Raw genomic sequence first — 22,700 nt, forward strand, 5'->3', positions numbered from 1 at the left:
ACTGTATTGTAATCACCACAAGTGGAGCAATCAGAACTACAAGAGACAGCACTTAGATTAAAGACAGTAGATTCCAATGTGAAGAAATGAGATTGTGAGAGTCAAATGCAGGGGAAATGGTTTTGTGATGGAATTAAGTGACTGCAAAAATGTCATCAAGGCTAAATTGTATTTATATGCAAATTGAATTTATATCTCATGTTTGCTGTATGAAAATAGTATTAATAATGGGGTTCCTTCTTACCTATTCCTTCAACTTCTTCAGTGAATCAGGAGCACCTAGAACTGAAATTAATTTGGTGAGAAGCACATTTAAATTCTAGGACAGCAATGGCTGGCAAAGAGGAAGAAACATTTTATTTAGACATTTTAAAAATGTGGAGGGGAATTTCAAGAATGAAGAGATAGATGTTATGCTGAAGAAGAGTGGTCACTTTTGGCTGCCCTGAAGATGCTACCCATTTTATGAACTAGCATAGGGATTAGGATTTGTCCATACACTAACTTTGTATCTTATAATAATGATCTAGTTAGGAGAGCATGGAATTGTTTTGATCAATTAGAAAACATGGATGTTTATAGGGTATTCTTATAATCTAAAATAGGTGGCATGTCTTTGTTCCTCTGGATTTGTATAGAAGCACCGACTTCATATAATTTTTGCATGAATAAGAGTAAGTTATTTTCTATTCACAGTTATAAGAGACAGGTATTTGAAGGATGGATAACGTTGGTTTAGATTTAATAGTTATTGTGACTGTTTTGCTGCAAGGCAGAGCTAAGGACTTTTTTAATCCATGTGATAACTATAGATTTTTTGAGTCCTTGCCCTATAAACAATTCTGATCAGACACTTCTGAAAATCATGAAGAAAAAAGTTTACTCCTCTGTTACAGTGAATACATGAAATTCAGACATATTCTTCCACATACAAATTTGAGGGTGGGGACAGGGCTGGCTGATTAAAATAAGCATTATATTTGAGATTGCAACCTAAATGATGGAGTTGCGCCCAGTGTCTTCTTAATCTAAGTAAGATTAATGTAATCATTCATCATAACTCCACACAATAATATTTATCAAATTCTTATTTGCAGTGACTACAGCCACAAAAACATTTTAGGGATTAATGAAAATTGCAAAGGGAAAAGTCAAGCTTCCAAATAAAATAAATAATAATTAATAATTTAAACCTAAATTCTATTAAGTACTCAGCACTGAATTCAATGGCATAATTTAATCGAACAGAAGAAATTCCCAAAAGGCAGAACACTATTTTCATGATCATATACTTATGATCATGTATTTTGCAGAGTAATTTTAGAAATAAACTAAATAGCTGGCAATGAGACAAAGCAGTGAAACAAAATATAAATCAAAGAGAAAGCTGATTGACCATTAACCTGGACTTTAACATGGAATTATGGTTGTCTGCAAAATGTTACTGTTTCTCACTAGGAATACAGTTCACTGTAAGGTTTGTATCTCATTAGATTTGGCTAGAAGAGTCAATCTCATACCCCATCAGAGAGACTGGAGGTCTTTTTTCAGAATCAGTTGGTGGTGGGAAGGCACAGATGAAGCTATAGGCCTGAAAGAAGGGAGTGGATGGATTTCCAATTCAGATACTGAACAAGCAGAGGGGAGGAAAGGGTCACAGCCCTGTTTAGAAGTGGAGGATCTGAAGCCCCACTGATAGGAGGATAGGGGTTGGGGGGAGGGCTCAAGTGGCACCTGAGCCTGATTGAGGTGGAAGAGAAGAAAAGGCTAGAAAGCTGGGGGAAAGTGTTTTAAAATGGGTTGGTTTCAGTGTGTAGAAAAGTTTGATGTTCCAGTCAGTGGACATTGAGAGTACCCACCATCAATTACTTAGAAATAACCAACTCCCTCAAACTAAGGTCCTGATTCAGCAAGGTACTTAAGCACATGAACAATCCCATCCCCATTCACCGAAATGTTTAAGCTTGTGCTTAACTTTAAACAAGTAAGTTCCATTGAATTCATGCTTAAAGTTAATCATGTGCTTTAGTGCTTTGCTGAATAAAGGTTAAACTTCCTTTGAGTCAAAGGACAGTACCAGGAAAACCCAAATTAGTAAGCATTATTTTTTTTTTACAAAGCAACAGCCAAACAGATTTTTAAGGGTACACAACCATTTTTTCCTGGACTTAGGGACATGCAGTCTATGTAGTGAGAGTTATCCCAGACAAACTTTTATGTCTGAGTTTATAAACTCCCAGAAAACCAGGATTTGTAATGGAGATGATGGTAGATTCCCACCTAGAGCTTGGAACTATAAATATGTTCTAATGAAGACCAGAGCACTTGGGCAAAATCCCCTTTTAATGCACCTCCATAGCTATATATAGTACAGAAAAGACACTATGAATAACTAACTAAAGATGAAGGGAATATCTCTGGCTTTTGTAACTAAAATGAAATTGCTCCATGTTTCTAATCCATTTTGTAAAGGGGGTTAATACAGCAGGAATGCAACATGTACAAAATATTATTATTAGCAATGGTTCTTTAATGTTATATCAGAGAGCATGGGATATAATGGAGACTTAAATAAAGAATAAAATGTGTTGTTTTCTGAAAGCCTGACAGATTATCCTGGAATTGTGTGTGAAATTTCAGCTAGGCATTTAGTCACACAGATCTATAATAGAAAGCCAGGGGGAAAAACTCCAATCCATCCAGCAGATAAATCTGCACCAGGTTTGAAAAATCACCCAAACATGCTCAACTAAAATCTTAACAAGCACAACTGCCTTTTGAATCAAAGTCTGTAGGTTTGCAGTGAACATGCTGCTGAGAGTCACAGGCAGAGATGGCATGTAACGGACTCTGTGCCTTGGCTATCATCCTGGTCTCAGAGGTGAGGAGAAAGCAGTAAAGATCAGCACCAGCCCCTTGGCAACTAGGCAACTTAGAGGAGGATGTCCTATCAAGATGAATATGGCTCATTCAAGAATTAACTCTCTACTCATCTTCTACCTCAGTTTTTTGCTGCTCATCCATTTAAAAAGTAAGTGTTGCTCTTTTTCTTATCATTCTGACATGTCCTAGGGCTAGGTGGCTAGATGAACACATCTGGCAGAAAGCTAATTTTGTCAGGAAGCCTCTAAGCTATTGGTTAAAGATGCAAAAATGAGTTGGTCCAGGGAACTATAAGTTTTATAAATTCATAGAACAGATGGCTTTAAGATCTGAGTGTTTACACTGTTTGATGTTAGTAGAGAATGAAAGCATTTAATTTTTTTTTGTTTGAATATTCAAAGTTTGGTGCTAGGAAACCCATAAGAAATATTCACATACAAATACGCATCCATTTTAACCTTTGCACTTTTGGAAACTTACAAACAGTCCATTTAAACCTGGATGTTTAAAATGATGTGTTAATATGGAGATTTCTCTTTTGTTTCCTAATCCAACATATTACTTTTTATACTAACTGCTCATCTAGATTATGTATTGTTATTGTGTCCATCAAGATACTGTCTAAGCACTACCATACAATCATTTAAAAAAACTGTAGGAAAATTAATTAAACAAATATGATATGTTTTGTGGTTTAAATGCCTTGATTTTAACCTATGTAAATATCAACATTAGTTGATATTTAGTCTGATCATTTTTATTAAAGAAATCTCTTCAGCAAACTTCTACATAAGCAGAAGTATGCACAATGGGTTTCCTTAATAATTTTGTCAGCTGGATGACAGTAAACAGAATCCAAGGAGATTAAATGGCCTCAGCTGGTGAAGCTGATGTATGTTTATGAAAGGCAGTAGCTATTGAACATGTTTAAAATGAAGATGGGGAGAGTGTGTGTCTGTGGGAAAAGGCTGTGTGATTGGTGACTGCTGAGTCTGATTTGCAATAAGACAAAGCTTTGAGCAGCTGGCATTAAAGAAGACTTGGCATTAGCATACAGTGTTTTGTAATCTGGGTCACCTTCTGTTGCTGCATCAGTCAGACTGTTACTTGTATAGTTTACAGCTCAACATAAAACAGACCCTGAAAACCCTGCAGAAACAGTTCCATGAATTAGCACTGTTAAAAAAACTACAACAAAACTTTAGAGCCAGGAAGACTATCTTATACATTCAAGTATAGTTTCTGATTAGTTTTCTTGCTGGAAGACATATCGCAATACGTAGTTGTTACTTGCACCAATGTTCTTTTCCAAACATATTACAGCAGGACAACTATTCGAAAAAGACTTCTTGGAACTTTTATTTTCAAGATGCAGTTTTTATAGTCACTGTACTTTTTCATAAACAAACAGCCTTTAAATCTCTATGTAAATGTCGCTTGGAGAGAATCCTCTACTGAAATTAAAGGAATTGAAATGATGATAATGAAGAGATTTCATTTCTACACAATGCAGGCAAATTACGGCATAACAGATACTGTGTTAAAGGGGAAAACACAGAAAACTTATAAGATTAAGAATGTTATTGTAAAAGTATCACACACACAAGGTACTGATAGATGCTTAGGTCCTTGAATGTAAGCCACGAGCAGTACCCCAGAGGCAGTACAGAAACAACAAAAATAATATAAATTTGCAGGGCTCAGTCCCGGGTTTGGCTAAGCCTGGCTTGATGTAGGACCCCAGGGGAGGCAAAAGTAGTTTTAGTCACCATTAAACTCCCTTCCCCAATCAGCCCAAATCAGCCCTGGCACAAACTAAAGCAGACCTTCTTCCTTTATGTAGATATTTCCATATGCAAGGAGGGCTAGCAGGGGGTTGCCTTATACCACCTGAGGATTCCCTGTAGTGATTGAATCCTCAGTTGGCCAAGTCTGGTTTGTGACTGCTTTGCACTGGATGGAAGACTGGCACAGAACAACCACAGCAAGGACTGGACCAACATAGATTTTTAAGTACTGCACTTTCTGCAATCTCAACAGGGTACTTTATTGCATAAAACTTTTTCAAAGAACTTTTTAGCTACTGATATTTTTTAGTGGTAAACAAAATTGTTGATTATAGCTATTTTCTAAGATAAGTATAAAAGGAGACCATGACATAGGTATAAGGGGTGTGCAGCAGAACTGAGGCAATATAAAATATGAGTTACAATATGTATACATGGTTATAGAAGTTGATATTTTTCAAATAATTTTATCCTATTGGGCACATCTTTCCCCAAATGGTTCATCAGTTAATCTAACACAGGCACTAGGGCCCAGATCCACAGAAGTATTTAGGTTCCTAAATCCACCATTAAGATTCCACTAACATTCTTAGAAATGCTGCTTAGTTGTTGCCTAACCCCACAGGCTCCTAACTCCCCAAGGCACCTGAATTTCCACCAATTGGCATTCGCAAAAGCACCTAAGTGCCAACACCATCTCACAGCTAATGAGCTGCTCAGAGCCCTAGCTTATGCCGAAGTCCCCTTGTTCTGACCTTATTGAAATTAAATGTTTTAATAAGATCAAAAAGAAATTTTTTAGCATATTTCCTTTGTGAAAAATTGCAATTTTTAAATTTTTTGTCCTGATTTGGGATGAAATGAAATTTCAAAATCTCAGACTTTCTGTGGGAGAGCAATTCCATTTTTCTACCAGCTTTACTAAGCGCATGGGAGTGCGTTCAGCATTATGATAGCCCTGGGCTGGATTCATCCCTGCCTTTCATCTTATACAATCAATTACGCCTGTGCAGAGCAAGTGCCAACTGAATGCACAGTGGTACTAAATCAGAATGATAACATTTACTACACACTTTGCACAAGTGTAAATGTGTGCATAAGGTCAAGGCAGTGGAGAATCAGGCACCATGTCTCTAAGTGGGGTTATCTGCTGAGTAGGATGTATCCAGCCTCACCAGTTGGCAAGTGCATATATTTCTGTCACCAATGAGTACTAGCTGGCAGATGGTGGACACTCCTACTTAGAAGAACAGCAGAGTACAGCACTATGGCACAGTGCTCTGGCCAGCAGGATACCTCCTTGCTTCTCATTCTTCCATTGGGTAAGGTGGGATTTGACTGTGGCTTGGGTGAGGGTCTATAATAGATTTAAGAACTGACTCTACAAGGTGTTGAGTACCCTTATATCCCATTGAAGATCCCAGGAATCTGCCTAGTAGGGCTTCTTTGTAACCATGTTTTAATTTTACTTTCACATAGAAATGTCTAAAACAGAAATAATATTACTTAGCACTGACTTAGATAGATTTAAGAACTGACTCTACAAGGTGTTGAGTACCCTTATATCCCATTGAAGATCCCAGGAATCTGCCTAGTAGGGCTTCTTTGTAACCATGTTTTAATTTTACTTTCACATAGAAATGTCTAAAACAGAAATAATATTACTTAGCACTGACTTTAGATTAGTTAGCATTTGTAAATTATTGTGAATTTGATATAAAAAGATTTTTCCACACAAATCCAGAACACAAAATATAATTTCAAAGGATAACTCAAGGTGCTTTTTTATCAAGTGTCAGTCTCCACCTATGTGACACAGAGATAATATTTACTTCAAACAGTGTTAAGAGGATTAGTTATTTAATTCTTGTACAACATGATGTAAGTGTTGAGTACATGGAAAACCCTCATTTTATTAAAGTCTTGGGGGACATCCAAAAATTTCATAATACTGGGAATTTATATCATCGGGGAACATATAATAGCCTTATGTGAAGTTGGGGGGAAACAGCTTTTTTATTGAAACAGAGTTTTGAAAAATTGCAATAAATAAACTTGTGTTTTACTTACATTATTAGATGTGCTCACATCACTTAACATCAAACTGTACAGTGAGAGAGATTTCAGCCAGTAAATCACAGCCCAAAAAATAAAATATTATCATCTCTCAAACAATATCTAATTCCTTGTTGATGCTATTTGCGTCAAGTTACATCACTCCACTTTCACACATGTAATTATTATTACTCCCACTCTGCATGTAATTATTATTCACTTCTTCAGAAGCTACCCTTGAAGAGTTACTTTCCCAAACCCCATCTCTTAAGTGACCTCACTGGACGAGATGAGGCAGCAACAGCACAGAATGTTCAAAACACTCATGTGGCAAAGGAAACATTTGTTTTGCCAAAAAAATCTTTTTGTCCTGCTGTGGCATTGATATACAGTGGTACCCATTAAAACATAGGCATTTGTCAACAGTTGCTAAACCATGGAATCTGGAAGAAACACTCCAGTAACTCAGGTATTACACTGGGGTAAGATGACTTTTTAATAGTGACCACAGTATATTCAGGATGGTAAATGTCTTTTGTGATTATCCAATGTTTCAGCACCCATTTAATCTCAGCATTTATACCAGGCTCTTCACCATGGTATCTGAGCACTGTTCTTCATTTAATCACCCTCAAAATCAATTTGTTGCCTAGTATATTCCAGTGCCAGTGCACTATCCCAGGAAACAAAGAACAATTACATATGAAATGTATTAGTCTGATTACTGGCATGACCTGAGGTGCCCAGTATCCCCACCCACAAATACACACAACAGTAAATAAACATTCATAGTTTAGTTCTTGTCTGACCTACACTGAGTCCCATGGAATACTTGATATTTTTCTTTCCTTAAAGTCAGTTGCACTTCCTGAGTTGACATCCTGAGAGCAGTTCTTCCTCCCATCCATCAGCAAGAAGCAGTACTCCTCATGGAAGTGGCAATACAGAGCAGTGCAGTGGTGAGGCAGGGATGAGTAAGAGAGCAGAAGAGGTGCAAAGGCTGCTTGGGAGGCCTGTTCAACATGCAGTTTTCTCTGATTGTGAAAGAGTGTCAGAGGCATAAATGATGATCTTTCCCAAGTTTCATCCCATATTCATACGAGGGAAGGGATGGTCTGGAGTTCCAAAGTTCAGATTCAACTCTAGATATGTAAGTGTTCAGATCTGGGGGGTTGATATATGTCGCCTGTATACAGTGAGCATGACAGAAGTGTCTAATGTACAGTTCAGCCGATTCATTTACATGGGATATGAAAACAATATCTAACTGTAGAACATTTTCTAGACAGGAAAATATGTTCTCCTGAGACACCACAAGCGGTGGTGGCCATTGAGCTCAGTGTTTTTAATTCATTTTATAAATAAAATGCGTGAAGCTGCTAGATAAAGCTGATGAAGAGCAGTGGAAAATGCCATCTTTCTCTATTTAAATATAGTAGAACATCTGCCACCTCAGATACTGATGTTAAATTACTTGAGTGAAGCATTGGCTCTACTTTAATATGTCATTGTGAAATTGCCTTTTAATTGAAAGGCTCAGGCCAACATTCTTTGCTTCTTTTCAAATGATTCAATATTTATCGTCTGCCATCAGTAAGGTAATTTGCACCTCAGATGCAGACACCCTGTTGTTTGACATGCTGTACAGCAGAATCAATTTTAGCTTCTCTCTTTGGCTATCATTCATAACCACTTGTTTGTAACCATCATTAAAGTGTATTAACAGAGGGAGAGATCAAATGTTTTTTGGTGTAGAAAAGTGGAGCTCTTTTATTCAGCTGCAACCTTTTATTTTGGAATTGGACCAGACTAAGCCTCTGTGACTTCCACATTGAATAACTTCAGTGCACACTCTGGCCCAGTTCAGGAAGGCTCTCTATTCAGGACTGCATATAAAAGAGGGTTACCTTTAGTCATAAGCTTCCATTCTGTTAAAGTCAATGGGATTTAAGTATGTGCCTCACATTAAGCACATGAGTAATTGCTGTTCTGAATATGGAAATGCTTAAAGCTCTTGCTTAAATGTCTTCCTGGTCCATATGGGTATATCTATGGGTATGCAATAAAAAACCTGAGGCACTCAGGCTCATGCAGTTTGGGCTGTGGGGCTAAAAATTTCAGTGTAGATGTTTGAGCTCAGGTTGGAGCCCAGCTTCCGAGACCCACCCCCCTTGCAGAGTCTCAGAGCTTGGACTCCTGCCCAAGACTAAAATCTACACTGCAATCTTTAACCCCACCACCTGAGCCCAGGTCAGCTGACCAGGGCCAGCTGTGGCCATGCTGCGGGTCTTTTATTGTAGTATAGATTTACCCTTTTGAGGCCACATTTAAAGAGCGCTCAAAAATAACAGCTGGTGCAGAAGATGCCTACTTCCTCGTTAGGTGGAATCAATTGCAGGAAACCTTCTGCATTGGTTGCCTGTTTGCTACTCCTTCAGCTGATTCAAGGTGTCAACTATATGCATAAAGCCCTACATGGTTTGGGCCTCCTGGCTACCTCAGATACCACTTCAGCCCGCAGAAGTTGAGGTCATATGAGGTGCTCAACTAAAAGAGACTAAATTTAAACATCTGGCATTAGTGGCGAAGGATTCTCAGTGAAGGACCAATGATGTTGAAATATGCTTTTTCCATGATCTGCCAGTGCCCAACCTGGTGTTCTTTAAGTCATAGTGAAAAACGCATCTCTTTTCTCAAACATGTTCTAGTTGGGGTGCTTTGGTTGAGAGGGAGAGATTGCTGCTGTTGGAGAAAAAAAATATGAGGAGACTAGGCTCAATTGTCCTCTGGCAAGGAGGAGGGGCCATGTTACAGAGCAGATAGCTCCCTAGTTCTGCACTGGCCTACCCCCACTGTGAGAGCAGCCTAGGGTCTTTTGCCATTGGCATAAAGTCCACTGTGGTGGCAGGGGGGAGCTGGTGAAGGAGCTGACTTCAGGCTTTTATGCCCTTAGACGTTAACCCTCCAGCAAGGGAATTCTCTGTTGGCAAATTACATTTTTTTTAATTCAAGATTTGTAATCCAGGCACTTAAAGAACATAATACTATCCCTAGCAATTTTCTTTCCTTGAAGTATGTAACAGGGAGAATCATTTATTTTATAAGAATTTATAACAGGGAGAATCATTATCAGATACACCTATTTCTGCAAAGAGACCAGACTATCAAAATAATTTGAATGATTATTTCCGATTGTGTCTTAACTGTGATAAATATAGAACCAAAACACGTGAAGGCAGGATACCTTGGAAGTGTAATATTAGACCGGGGTGGCCAACCTGAGCATGAGAAGAAGCCAGAATTTACCAACCTACATTTCCAAAGAGCCACAGTAATATATCAGCAGCCCCTCACCAGCACCTCCACCATCCCAGAGCCTCCCACCCACCAGCAGCCCTACCAATTAGTGCCTCCCACTCCGTCCCGATCAGCTGTTTCATGGGGTGCAGGAGGCTCTGAGGGGGAGAAGGGAGGAGCGAGGGCACGGCAGGCTAAGGGGTGGAGTGTAAAGGGGTGGAGTGGGGACAGGGCCTGTGGCAGAATCAAGGGTTGAGCAGTGAGCATCCCCTGGCACATTGGAAAGTTGGCACCTGTAGCTCCAGCCCCGGAGTCGGTGCCTATACAAGGAGTCATATATTAACTTCTGAAGAGTTGCATGTGGCTCCAGAGCCACAGGATGGCCACCCCTGTATTAGACATTAGGCAATGAAGAGACGTTACATGGTACCATACATAAAACTGTCAGTGAAAAAGAGTGAGTCGAATCCTGGATACAACAAGCACTGAACTTTTGAGAAGCTCAGATATGGATTTACAGCTCCATTACTTGAAAGTGTGCCAAACCAAACCCCGGGTTCCAATACCACCAAACACCGGGGAAGTGCAGACCAGGATCCAGTCTGGATCTGATCTCTGTCTATAGCTGTAAGAGACACAACAGCAGTCTAACGTCTTATTAGTGTTTTCCACATCAGAAAATTAGGATGCTTCCAGCTGTTCAATATACCTGCAACTATACATTGTAGCAGTATGCAGTAGGAGTTACAGCATGGTGTGTCTAGTGTCATGCATGTAGATGAAATGAGAGGCATATCACACACATGGCTATTGGCTGTGGAAAAATCATATAGGCTATGCCAGTGTTTCTCAACCTTTCCAGATTACTGTACCCTTTTCAAGAGTCTGATTTGTCTTTGGACCCCAAGTTTCACTTCACTTATAAAACTACTTACTTACAAATCAGACAAAAAAATACAAAAGTGTCATAGCACACTATTACTGAAAAAGTGCTTACTTTCTCACTTACCATATAATTATAAAAGAAATTGATTGGAATATAAATACTGTATTACATTTCAGCATGCAGTATTTAGAGCAGAATAAACAAGTCACTGTCTGTATGAAATTTTAGTTGGTACTGATTTCACTAGTGCTTCTTATGTAGCCTGTTGTAAAACTAGGCAGAATCTAGAAGAGTTGATGTACCCTCTGGAAGACCTCTGCGTACCCTCAGGGGTATGCATACCCCTGGTTGAGAACCACTATGGCTATGCCACAACACTGCTAGTTTGTGGAAAGATGAAGTCTAGGTGTGTCACATCTCTCTCATTTCACAGACGTGCACGTCACATATCACAAAATACTGCAGCTGATCTCATATATTATATAGGCTACTTCCATGCTGCTGTGTTTGCTTATACATGGCACTATAAAACAATTCAGAGAAAACTGTACCTTTTGTGTTCATCCCAAAGATATAATGGTATGAAAGATGGTATCATTAATTTTCATGGATAATTGTCAGTTCCCTCATTCTCAGATATCCTTTTTTTTTTAATTAAAATGTCAGAGTTCTCCTACAAAAAAAATCAGCAGAGAGTTCTTTTCCATAATATGAACAATACTTGGGAAATATTAAATCAGATAAAAACACAGTGGCTATGTATCTATGTAACTGAATCATTGCTTTATATACCCAATGTCTTCCATGGAGTCTCGCAAATCCATAAACTATCCCTGAGAGTTCCATTTTTCATTTAGAGTTTTGTTTAGCTGGTAGATGTGAAGAACATGTAGATTGACAAATCAACAATAGCTACACATGTGAACACTTTGATCAAGCTAAGGCTGGCATTAATTTCGGCTCAAAATTTTCCCCATTCATCTTTTTCTAATGGTACAGTACATCAGTGTTCTCTTTATGATTCCACCAACATTTGTTGTGATTCTATCCCCTTTTGGGGACCCTCCAAGCATGAACAAGCACAGCTAGAGATATACCCATTTTTTCCACACAAAGCCTCCTACAAGAGAAGCCACTTCAAGTCTTTATTTAAAACTTTATTCACACAAAGTCCTACCAGTGGGACAGAAGCTTTGTCATGCCATTAAAAGCCCATATAATGGTAAGTTTTGGGAAACACAATGCGGATCTTGTTATGATTTATTGGCTGCAGTCCATAGATAGCTATGGATTAGGGTTGCCAATTTTTTAATAGCACAAAAAAGAACACCACTGCCCCACCCCTTGCCCGAAGCCCTGCCCCCCGCTTGCTCTATCCCCCCCCCCCCCCGTCGCTCATTCTCCCCCACCCTCACTCACTTTCATCAGGCTGGGGCAGGGGACTGAGGTACTGGAGGGGGGCGAGAGTTCCAGATGGGGGTGCAGGCTCTGGGGTGGGGCCAGGGATGAGAGGTTTGCGGTGCGGGAGAGGGCTCTGGGCTGGGGCAGGGTTTTGGGGAGGTGCAGGGTCCTGGTGGCACTTACTTCGGCTCCCAGAAAGCGGCTGCCAGTTTCCTGCAGTGCAGCCCCTAAGTGCATGGGTGGCTAGGGAGGCACCACCACTGCCCTCATGCCTGCAGGTATCACCCTTGCAGTTCCCATTGGTCATGGTTCCCAGCCAATGGGAGCTGCAGAGCTGGCACTAGGGGCAGGGGCAGTGCGCTGAGCCTCCCTGGCCACCCATATGCCGCTTCTGGGAGCTGCGCGGAGCTAGGGCAGGTAGGGAGCTTGCCTTAGCCCCGGGCCCCCACTGCACTGCCGACCAGACTTTTAACGGCCCAGTCAGTGGTGCTGACCAGAGCTTCCAGGGTCCCTTTTCAACCAGGCATTCCAGTTGAAAACCGGACACTTAGCAAGCCTACTGTGGATATTGTTCTGCTGCATGCAAGGCAGCAGTTTAAATTAGTTTGTGTTCAGAAATTTTGATGAATGAACTAATTACAGTGAATTCCTGTTTTTGGGAAATTCCCACATATTTTGAGATCTACATGAGAAGGGAGCACCAGATAGAATAATAGATGGAGTGAACTCTGCCAAAAATCAAGAAGAACATGGATAACAAGTTGCTCCCATCCTATTATCTCATAGAAGTTGGCACCGTGTAGCTGGGGATAGACATGGGCCTCTTAACTGCACATTATCTCTCTAAAATGACCATTGTAAGTGAATTGTGCCAAATGTAGGTATAATTTAGGCCCCAACTCTGTAGCTGACTTTGTGTGGACAGACCTCTGAGCTCAAAGGAGTTATTTGCAGGATCAGGGCCTTAGATTTTAACCCAGTTTTATAACAGACCAATCATCAATGTTGTAGTTGTTGTTTGCTTTATGATATCATAGACTCTTCACAATGAAGAATCTAATTCTAATGAAGGATAATCTAATATTAATACAAATTCACTGGATAAATTTTAAAATCTAAAACTATCTTAATCCATTACAATGGCTTCATGATTTTTCAGCTCAGTTGAAAAAAATCATCCATTTATTAATGTATACTATTCCATAATTTTCTACCCCAAATGTACATAAATTAGACTGTCATTCCATCTGGGAGTTCTGTGCAAAATATCTCAGCTTTATTTGCACTCCTCCTTTTCCCCTCTGAAATGTGAGCACTATGTAATTTTTCCCTGTGAACAAGGACTTTCTTTCCTGTAACTATTCTCATTACTCAGTAAACTTCTAATTAATGCCTAATTACTGTAGTTGGAATAAAGCTCTTCTTACAAAGACATTTGTGGTTTTGCTCATGCTGATGGTCCCTCATGCATACCAGGATGACATCAAGCAGGTTCCCAGCAATCAAGCGAATCATGAAGTATTGTTAGAATGAATGTTTGATGAGTTCATAACAGATACTGTACTTTAATAGTTCCTCATTAGTTAACTGTGGAATGCAGTGGCAGCTAGAGATGCATTCAGTTATGTCAGAGTGCTAATGTGGGGAGCCTTGTGGCTTTCCCCTTCAATTCTGGTTTGCACAGATTTCACCATAAATAAAATATTTCTTCCTCTTTCTCATTCAGATCATCATCCAAATAATCCCAAAGTGAGAACTTTAACTTCACTGGAGTCCTTTTTAAGTTCCTTTTTCCTTTTATGTACCTCATTATAATGCACACACACAAAATTTCCTCGCTGCCTTTGGAAGCAAACTGTCTGAATCACAAGGATATAAAGTGGCACTGTCCGCACTGTAATTCATGCACAAAGGAATAACTTCTGCAAGTTGTGAGTAAAGCCTAAATTTCTGTGGTAGCAAGAATTGCACATGGCAAATAACATAAGCTAATTACACCTCTAACAATTTAAAGGGGTAGAAGGTTGATCTTCACCCTTCCAATGTGGTACAGAGAGATATAGGGTCCGATTCTCTGGCACTGATGTAAATCAGGAATAACTCCACTTAGATCAATGGCACTGGTGTATAACGAAAACTAAATGAAATCACACTCAGTCCCATGAGGCAAAGTGCCTTGTTTATAAGAACATAAGAATGGCCTTACTGGATCAGACCAATGGTCCATTTAGCCCAGTAACCAGTGCCAGATGCTTAAGAGGGAATGAACAGAACAGGGTAATCATCCAGACCAAGCGTCTGGCAATTGGAAGTATAGGGACACCCAGAGCATGGGGTTGCATCCCTGACCATCTTGGCTAATAGCCATTGATGGACCATGAATTTACCTAATTCTTTTTTAAACCCAGTTATATGTTTGGCCTTCACAATATCTCCTGGCATTGAGTTCCACAGGCTGACTGTGTGTTGTGTGATGAAGTACTTCCTTATGCTTGTTTTAAGCCCTCTGTCTATTAATTTCATTGTGTGATCCCCGGGGTTTTGTGTTATGTGGAGGGGTATGGGGGCTCGGCATCTCGGCCACAACGGTTGGGACTAGGGGGGTCAGCCTTCCCCAGACAGACCTTCCACGCTGCTCGGCCCACACCGCCTGGGGCTCCGGTGGTGATTTTCCTAATGGTTCCTAACATTCTGTTCATTTTTTGACTTCAACTGTACATTGAGCAAATGTTTTCAGAAAACAATCCATGATGACCCCACGATCTCTTTCTTGAATATTGATAGCTGATTTAGACCATTATTTTGCCTGTATAGTTAGGATTATGTTTTCCAATGAGCATTACTTTGCACTTATCAACTGCCATTTTGTTGCCCAGACACCCAGTTTTGTGAGATCCCTTTGTAACTCTTCGCAATCAGCTTTCAACTTAACTATCTTTAGTAATTTTGTATCATCTGCAAACTTTTCCACCTCACTGTATACCCCCTTTCCCAGATCATTTATGAATATGTTGAACAGCACAGATCCCAGTACTAATACTTGGGGGATCCTGCTATTTACCTATTTTCACTGTGAAAACTGACAATTTATTCATATCCTTTTTGGCCTATCTTTTAACCAGTTACTGATCCATGAGAGGACCTTTCCTTTTATTCCATGGCTGCTTACTTTGCTTAAGAGCCTTTGGTGTAGGACCTTGTCAAAGGCTTTCTGAAAGCCCAAGTACACTATATCAACTGGATTACCCTTTTCCACATGTTTGTTTACCCCTCAAAGAATTTTAATAGTTTGGAGAGGCATGATTTCCCTTTACAAAAGTCAAGTTGACTCTTCCCTAACATATCATGTTCATCTGATATGGAAAAACAGAAGAACTTCTTTATGAAGTTCTGATAAGATCTTCATATCCACCATGATATCATGTTATCCACCATGTTGGGGGAATAGAGGGTGCCGGTAAGTTGAAAATTCCAGTTAGCTAAGAGGGAGGTAGTTTGGGTATGTGAGGGGGCTCAGAGCTGGGGACTGGAGCACAGGCGGGGGAGCGGGGCCAGTGCTCGGAGTGGGGTGGGGGCAGCATGCAGAGCTGCCTAGCCACGCCTCCGCCTAGGAGCAGCGGCAACATGTCGCCGCTTGCAGGGAGCTGCCCAAGGTGAGAGCCACCCGGATTTGGCATCCCCAAACCGCTCCCTCATTCAAACTCCCTCCCAGAGCCTGTGCTCTGCACCTCCTCCCACATTCTAAACCCCTCATGCCTGTTCCTCCACCATAGAGCAGCAGGGACATGTCACCGCTTCTGGGGAGCCATGCAGAGTCAGGTAGGGAGCCTGCCGGCCCTGTGCCAACTGGACTATAAACCAGACTTTCAATGAAGATCAGAAATGCCAGTTTATAGAGCTTTCTGGTTGGTAAAGTGCCGCATAACACAGCTTTTACTGTATTTGTTTGTTTATATAAAAATGTGTGTGTGTGTGTACACATGCATTTGTTTATAAGTGTGTGTGTAGATGTGTGCATTTATGAAGCACACAGAAATAATGATTCTAAAGGAAGGAATGAGAAAATGATACTAAAGGGAAAATGCAAGTGGGGACTCATCAAGGTGAGAATTTTAAAGTGGGAAAATTCACTCTCAGGTTAGTTACTAATTTAGTCTACAGACCTTGACTGTGGATCTTTACTTTGGCCTTTGTAGTGAATGTTAACAGTCTGGAGCTTTAGGACCACCAATGAGAAAATATCAACTTCAGGGAAGATTGCTACCTTTGCAAAAACTGCTGAAATCTAACTTACTAGCTTTTTATTTTATTTTTTTTAAAGTTTGGGCAGTTTAATACAGGAATATAAATAGTCACAAATCAGAAAGAGCTAGGGAAAGGAATATGATTCAGTAGGAAGATCAATTAATCAACCCTATAAATTGGTGTTGTCTATGAATAATGATCAATTACACCAATAACAAGAAAGAAAAGAATTTAGATGAAGGGTATTTATTTATTTCCAGCTAGCTGCACAGGCTATGCACATCATTTTGCAACATTGACATATTTTGTACCAGAGAAAATGTAGTGAGAGACCAGTAATAAAATTTTAAGAGATCTGGGCACTGGATATAAACAAATAAACGGTATATATAGATGGGTAAAAGTGTCAGAAGTGCTTAAGGACCATATTTTCAAAGGTGCGTTAGTGCCAAAAGATGCGGATTGAAATAGGAGTTAGGCAACTAACATGCTTGGGCATTTTTGAAAACCCCATTGAGGTACCTGAAGATTCATATCGGTGCCTCAATACCTTTGAAAATCGGGCCCGATGTGACTTAGGAGCCTAATTCCCTTTTTTTAAAGTGAGTTAGGCGCTTAGGAGCCTAACTCTTATTGATTTTCAATGAAACCTGGCTACAAAGTCACTTTTGAGATTGAAATTTAGGAGCCTAGGTCGCACAGGCATTTTCCAAAATTTTACCCGTTGTCAAGTGTTTCTCTGGGGAGTTATTCCTCTAGTGGGTAGTCATGCATGTTAGAACTGGTGGAACTGCAATTTTATTACAAAGGTATACTTTGTTAATTTCCAGGACTTGATCCTGCCTCGTGGTTTAGCTTCAGGTTACAGAGGTTTACCATCAAAATGCACTTCATACATCAAAAGATTGGTAACATGTATTACTCACAATTTATGAGACTTGGATTTGTTTGTAAAGTTCAGGGTTCACATCACTAGTATGATGTCCTATTGTTGTATTTAGGATTTTAATATTTATTGGTCAATTTTTCAGCCGTTGCATCCTTTTTACAAATGCAAATACTTAACTTCTTTGTGCACAATAGATAATTGTGAACAGTATTTGCATATGCAAGTGTAAAATTCTAAGTGAAAAGTGAATGCACACTTGCAAATTGATCACTTCTCGTGAGCCAGTGTAGTATCTTCAGTCTACTTATCCTGATGGAAAAAATCTCCCAATCCCTTTCCTACACAAATTACTTTATGAGAGTGTGATATTTAACTGAGTGTCAGAGTCCAAGAGTGTATCACGCATTAAAATTATTTAAATTTGGTCCAGTAAATTCAAAATAAATTAAGGTGTATATCCATAGAACCCAGGAAGGGTGATTTTATGTCTAAGTCACAGAACAGGGAGCCAGGAAACTGGGGTCCTATTCTGCAGTTTTCATATATAATGCTGAGTAAGTCACTTAATATCTGTATGCCTCAGTTTTAGCATCTGTAGCACTGGAATAATACTTCTCTAATTCTAAACATATTGTTAGGCTGAATTAATTTTTTGAAGAGCACACAATGCTCCTTGGATAAAAGGCAGCAAATATATGCCAAGAATAATAATAATAATTAATCATTCTGTGTTATACTATGTATGCATATAACACTGAAACAGGTAAAGCTGATTTTGTTCAGTGCCACATTGGCTGAATTAAATAGCTAGGGATCCTACAGCAATGAAATTCCAAATGCTCTCCAACAAAGTATGCAGGTGTGAACCCAGTGGAAATTTGTAGTTAACCAATAACCATGGGAACTAGGCAGGATTACTTAAAAGGCTGTTCAAACCCCATCAGCCAAATTAGATTTTTCCATCCAATTTAAATATTCACTGTTTGGTTAATTGTAAGACACCTCTTTAAAAATAAAAAAATTCAAACATAATATTTTAACCTCTAAGCAACTTTGCAGTGTTTGAAGAGTCAAGAAAATAATCAAAGATGAATATTTTTGTTTCTGATACTTACTTTTTTCTTAGGGGAGCCTTTTATCCTAAATCTGGATGCACAGACAACAGGCATCATACAGATTATACTATTATTCTCGATTGCTGATTTTAAAGATAGTTTATCAATCAGTCCTTAAATTGAACTTTTCTTTATTTCCTTAAAGTTTTTCACATTGGCCTTATCAGTGAAAGGCCTCTCAGATTAAATTAAAAATAACCTGGCACAAAACAGAAACAGATTTTCAAGTTAGAGTCTTACGTTCACTTTATATTGATTAGGTTTTTACTCCTCTAGAAAACAAGTCACTATTTTGCACAAATAGTACAATGGTTTGTATATTTCTGCAGGAAGTCCCAAATCCTCTCTCTCATACATAGCCCAAGCAGCTGGGATTAGAGGACCCCTTGGGGCTACAGGAAAATAATCCTCTCTCTCCAGGCATTCTGCAGCTGTTGCTGCAAGCTCAGGCTGGAGTAGCCTCTATGCAGCCTCTGCAATGGGGGCTGGAGTCACAATGCCTCTAGAAGTGTGGCCACTAAACCACTGTGTGAATGGTCCCTGCTTGGGTCCCACTCTACTAGCTAGGGTGCAGAGTTTAGCGGGGACAGTGGTACTAGCCTGGAGCTGTCCTTGTATGCTGGGGAGCACATGGTCTAGCATTGTGCCTATGCATCCTGAGTGGGTACTGCTCAAAGGGAGAGCTTTCATCCACTCTCTTCCTCCCCTGGCTCATCTGCACAAGGCCAGGCATGATTGAATCCTATTTCTTTAATCTCCCCTAGAATGAGACAGACAAAGCATCTTTAGTTCTCAGCGAGTCCCACAGACAGGGCACACAGAGATCATACTGACTCAGATTTATAACTTGGACAAACCAAGCGCTGATTCCTACCTAAATAATCAGCCACAAACACAATGGCCTTGAGTCTCCATTATTCCAGGTCTGTGGGAACCATCTTTGTGCCTCCTGTATTCTGCGGCTATCAGAGACCTGCCTGGCACCTAGTTCAGATAATAAGCCTCAAGGCTGCTGTAATTTATGTTCAAGCTGCCAGTGGAACCCAAGTGGCCACAGAGAGCTGAGAATAATTGAAGTACACTGTGTGTTGGTTATGCCTCTGACAACATATCCCCATCTTGAGGATGTTAGTAGGAGCCTTTTCACAGCTCTATGCCATCCAAAGAGACCCTCAGCACTGAGTGTAATCTCCGGAGGCCACATTTACCAGCTCCCCATCCACAAAGGAAATGGGTCATGAAGAAAACTATACTCAGCAAGAGGGAAGATTTGCTATGTAGACTGTGTCACATTTATTCATAACTTTGAATGGGAGTTAAAGGACTTTGAAATCAATGTATAATTTGACAAGGAGCCAAGGCAAAGACTTTGAAACAGGATCAATATGCTCAGACAGTCCATACATTCCAAGGCCATCTAATCTTGTGATCATCTAGTCTGACCTCCTGTATGACAGAGGACACAGAACTTCCTCAAAATAATTCATAGAGCATATTGTTTAGAAAAACATCCAATAAAGTCACATGTCTAAAAGGATAAGGATATAAGGCATTTCAAATAATTTGCATTTATTATATAATGAGAACAGGAGCTCCCAAAATTTAGCACTGAAAAGACAGCCACCTATCTTAGTTGTTCCAAATCGGATATGCTGAGCAGTGATCTGAGCCTGGTGATATTTTATAGATGATTGAAAATAAGTTTCAGTAATGGATCCAGGATACATAACCATTCATAAATCTGGGGACAGTATAGCATCCAGACTTCTTAACCTGAAGGAGGAGTCCATGATATATTATAGTATCAAGTAAAATCAACAGGTAGGAGCATAACTCACCCACCTTTCAAAATCAGTGACTGGCACCTCTGGTTTGTTTGCATGATGATATTGATTTTTAAATACATTTTCTTAAATATGTGAAGTATCCATTGCTGAATGTGCCATAATGGCTGTCCAGAGTGTACATTTCAGTAGAACACTCAGGTGCAAGAATAAACTGTTTCTGAGTATCAAGTGCATGGCTTTGATTATGGGCCAGATCCTGGGGTGTGGACAAACAATGCAGAGGACAGGTTAGGATGTACATATATCACTGGCTTATACCAGCACTGCTCCACTGTGCATGCTGGCCTCCCTCGTACCAGGTTTCAACATCCACAGGGGTCCAGAAACACAGCTGAAGTCTGGCACCGTGTAAGGAAAAACCCTGGTAACACTTGCTTTCCTCCAGCCATGGCCACTTGATAGTGCCAGTACAGAGTGGAGAGTTAGCATGTAGGAGGGCATAAAGAGAGGGAAGGTGCCAGATTTGCAGATTGGGCAAGGAGGGCTGAGAGGCTGGTGTGGTAAATGGCATGGAGCTGTCAGTGAGAGAAGCTGCACTGAATCTGGCATTTGTTGGTGGAGCTGGGAAGGATGTAATCGGAGATGAGATCAAAGCCATAGGATGGAGTGGAGCTGTGCAGGGCCTTCAAGACTCTTTTTGTTTTAGTCCCAGCTGTAGAACAGAAGTTTAACAAAACATTTTCTGAACATTATAGAATCTTGATAAAAAATTTCCTTTGAATTTCCATCTAAAAACTGTATGAGGATATGAGGGGAGCATACGGGAGAAGGAGATTTCCTTAACCCCAACCTATTTGCTCATTGCCCTTATATTTCAGGATTTGAAAGGGCACATTACAGTGTGTCCTGTTATAGGATAGCACAAAATGATGTATCTACCATGTAACTGAAAAGGGCAATCAATGGCCAGTTTTTTGTAGCACCTATAAAACAAGGCTCAGTTGCTATCCCCAGACTCATCCACATCATCTCTGCCTTTCAGTTGGTGGGGGGTTTTTTCCAAGTGAAACACCACTGACATTTGTAATTCTATATTCACACTTAATCAGACTTAACATTTTGCAAGCCTTGGTCTGTGTAAAAACGCCCTCTGCTTGATATAATAAGAACTATCTGTTCCTTTCGATCTTTAGTATTTCATGTCTAGTTCAATTACATCCAACATGCAGCCAATTTGGGGCTCCTGTGAAGGAGTGAGGACACCAGGTAGCCTAAATCAATCACTATTTTTGCTTTTTCCAAAGTACATTCAAATTCACAAAGAACTAGGGGACCTTCCAGTACTTTGGTCTTTGCTTGTGCTAGAGAAAAGGATCAAATCCTCTTCCCAGCACATGGGCTTATTAAACAGGCTGGCCGGTGGAGAGATCTGGTGGGCTGGGTGGGGAGAGATGTAATTCTTCCCTACAGGCTGCAGAGCAAAAGTGGAGCTGCTCTGTGGCCACTGCTGTAGCCTGAAGAATACAACAGATCCAGCAGACATTGCACCCATGGGGAGGCTGTTGGCTGGTGATTCCATATAGACAGGGATGTACTAGCCCTGCACCCTGCCCTGAAAAGTCCTATCTGCTCTAGGGCCCAGGAAGGCTTCATGGAGTAGTGCTCCATATAGCACTCCCTGCGGTTCTCCCTGAGCAACAGAACCACAGTAGTTATGCTGCATTCAAGGCGTTCTGTGTCATTTATATGGGCTGCATCACATGACCCAAAAGACTTAGAGGTGTACCTGCTGCACCAAGCACAGCATACAGTAACCCTGATTCTAGTTTTACTTATTCTGGCCTCACACTAGTGTAACTCCATTCCATTTTGTTTTATCGCTGGTCAGGCCCAGCATGCTATTTTATGTTTATACACACAAACTTTGTTTAATAGCTTATGATCAGGAACAGTTTATTTTCAAGTGGATTCAGGAGGATTCCCATTGAGACTCCTTCCATGCGTAAGGAGGCATCACAAGTAAGACCACAGTCTTTAATCTTCTTTGAAAGACTGACTGAATGGTGATAATAATCCTTGCCCATTAAATGTTAGCTCTACTCTGTGGTAGTAGCATCTGCATTTGCATTCTGTTAAATGCAAGTGGGTTGTGGTTATACATAACATGGATTTCTATGTAATAGACAAGATGCAGTCATTTAGAAATCTATTTTTTTAATATTATCTGAATGATAGTGATGTGTTCTCTGAGCTAACAAAGGAACATGTTGTTCTGGGGTAAATGTACTTAGGGACTTACAAATGATTTAATTATACCTTATTTTAGTACAGATGAGCTGTGTCAAATATTTTGCA

At 40.1% G+C, this 22,700-nt stretch overlaps 1 protein-coding gene across 2 annotated transcripts in view; it reads left to right on the top strand.

Moving 5' to 3' along the window:
* Window positions 1-2,737: 2,737 nt before the first annotated feature.
* Window positions 2,738-22,700, top strand: part of CRB1 (crumbs cell polarity complex component 1) — a 160,708-nt gene continuing 140,745 nt past the window's right edge. Inside the window, exon 1 of one of the 2 annotated variants that reach the window (XM_038413590.2) lies at window positions 2,738-3,031. In XM_038413590.2, coding sequence (XP_038269518.1) covers window positions 2,956-3,031 — 76 coding nt within the window. In that variant the 5' untranslated portion in view covers window positions 2,738-2,955. The remainder of the gene's footprint in view (window positions 3,032-22,700) is intronic. The other variant, XM_043490929.1, reaches the window with a different exon arrangement.

The sequence above is a fragment of the Dermochelys coriacea genome, chromosome 8 (genome assembly GCF_009764565.3).
Source record: "Dermochelys coriacea isolate rDerCor1 chromosome 8, rDerCor1.pri.v4, whole genome shotgun sequence".
NCBI lineage: Eukaryota > Metazoa > Chordata > Testudines > Dermochelyidae > Dermochelys > Dermochelys coriacea.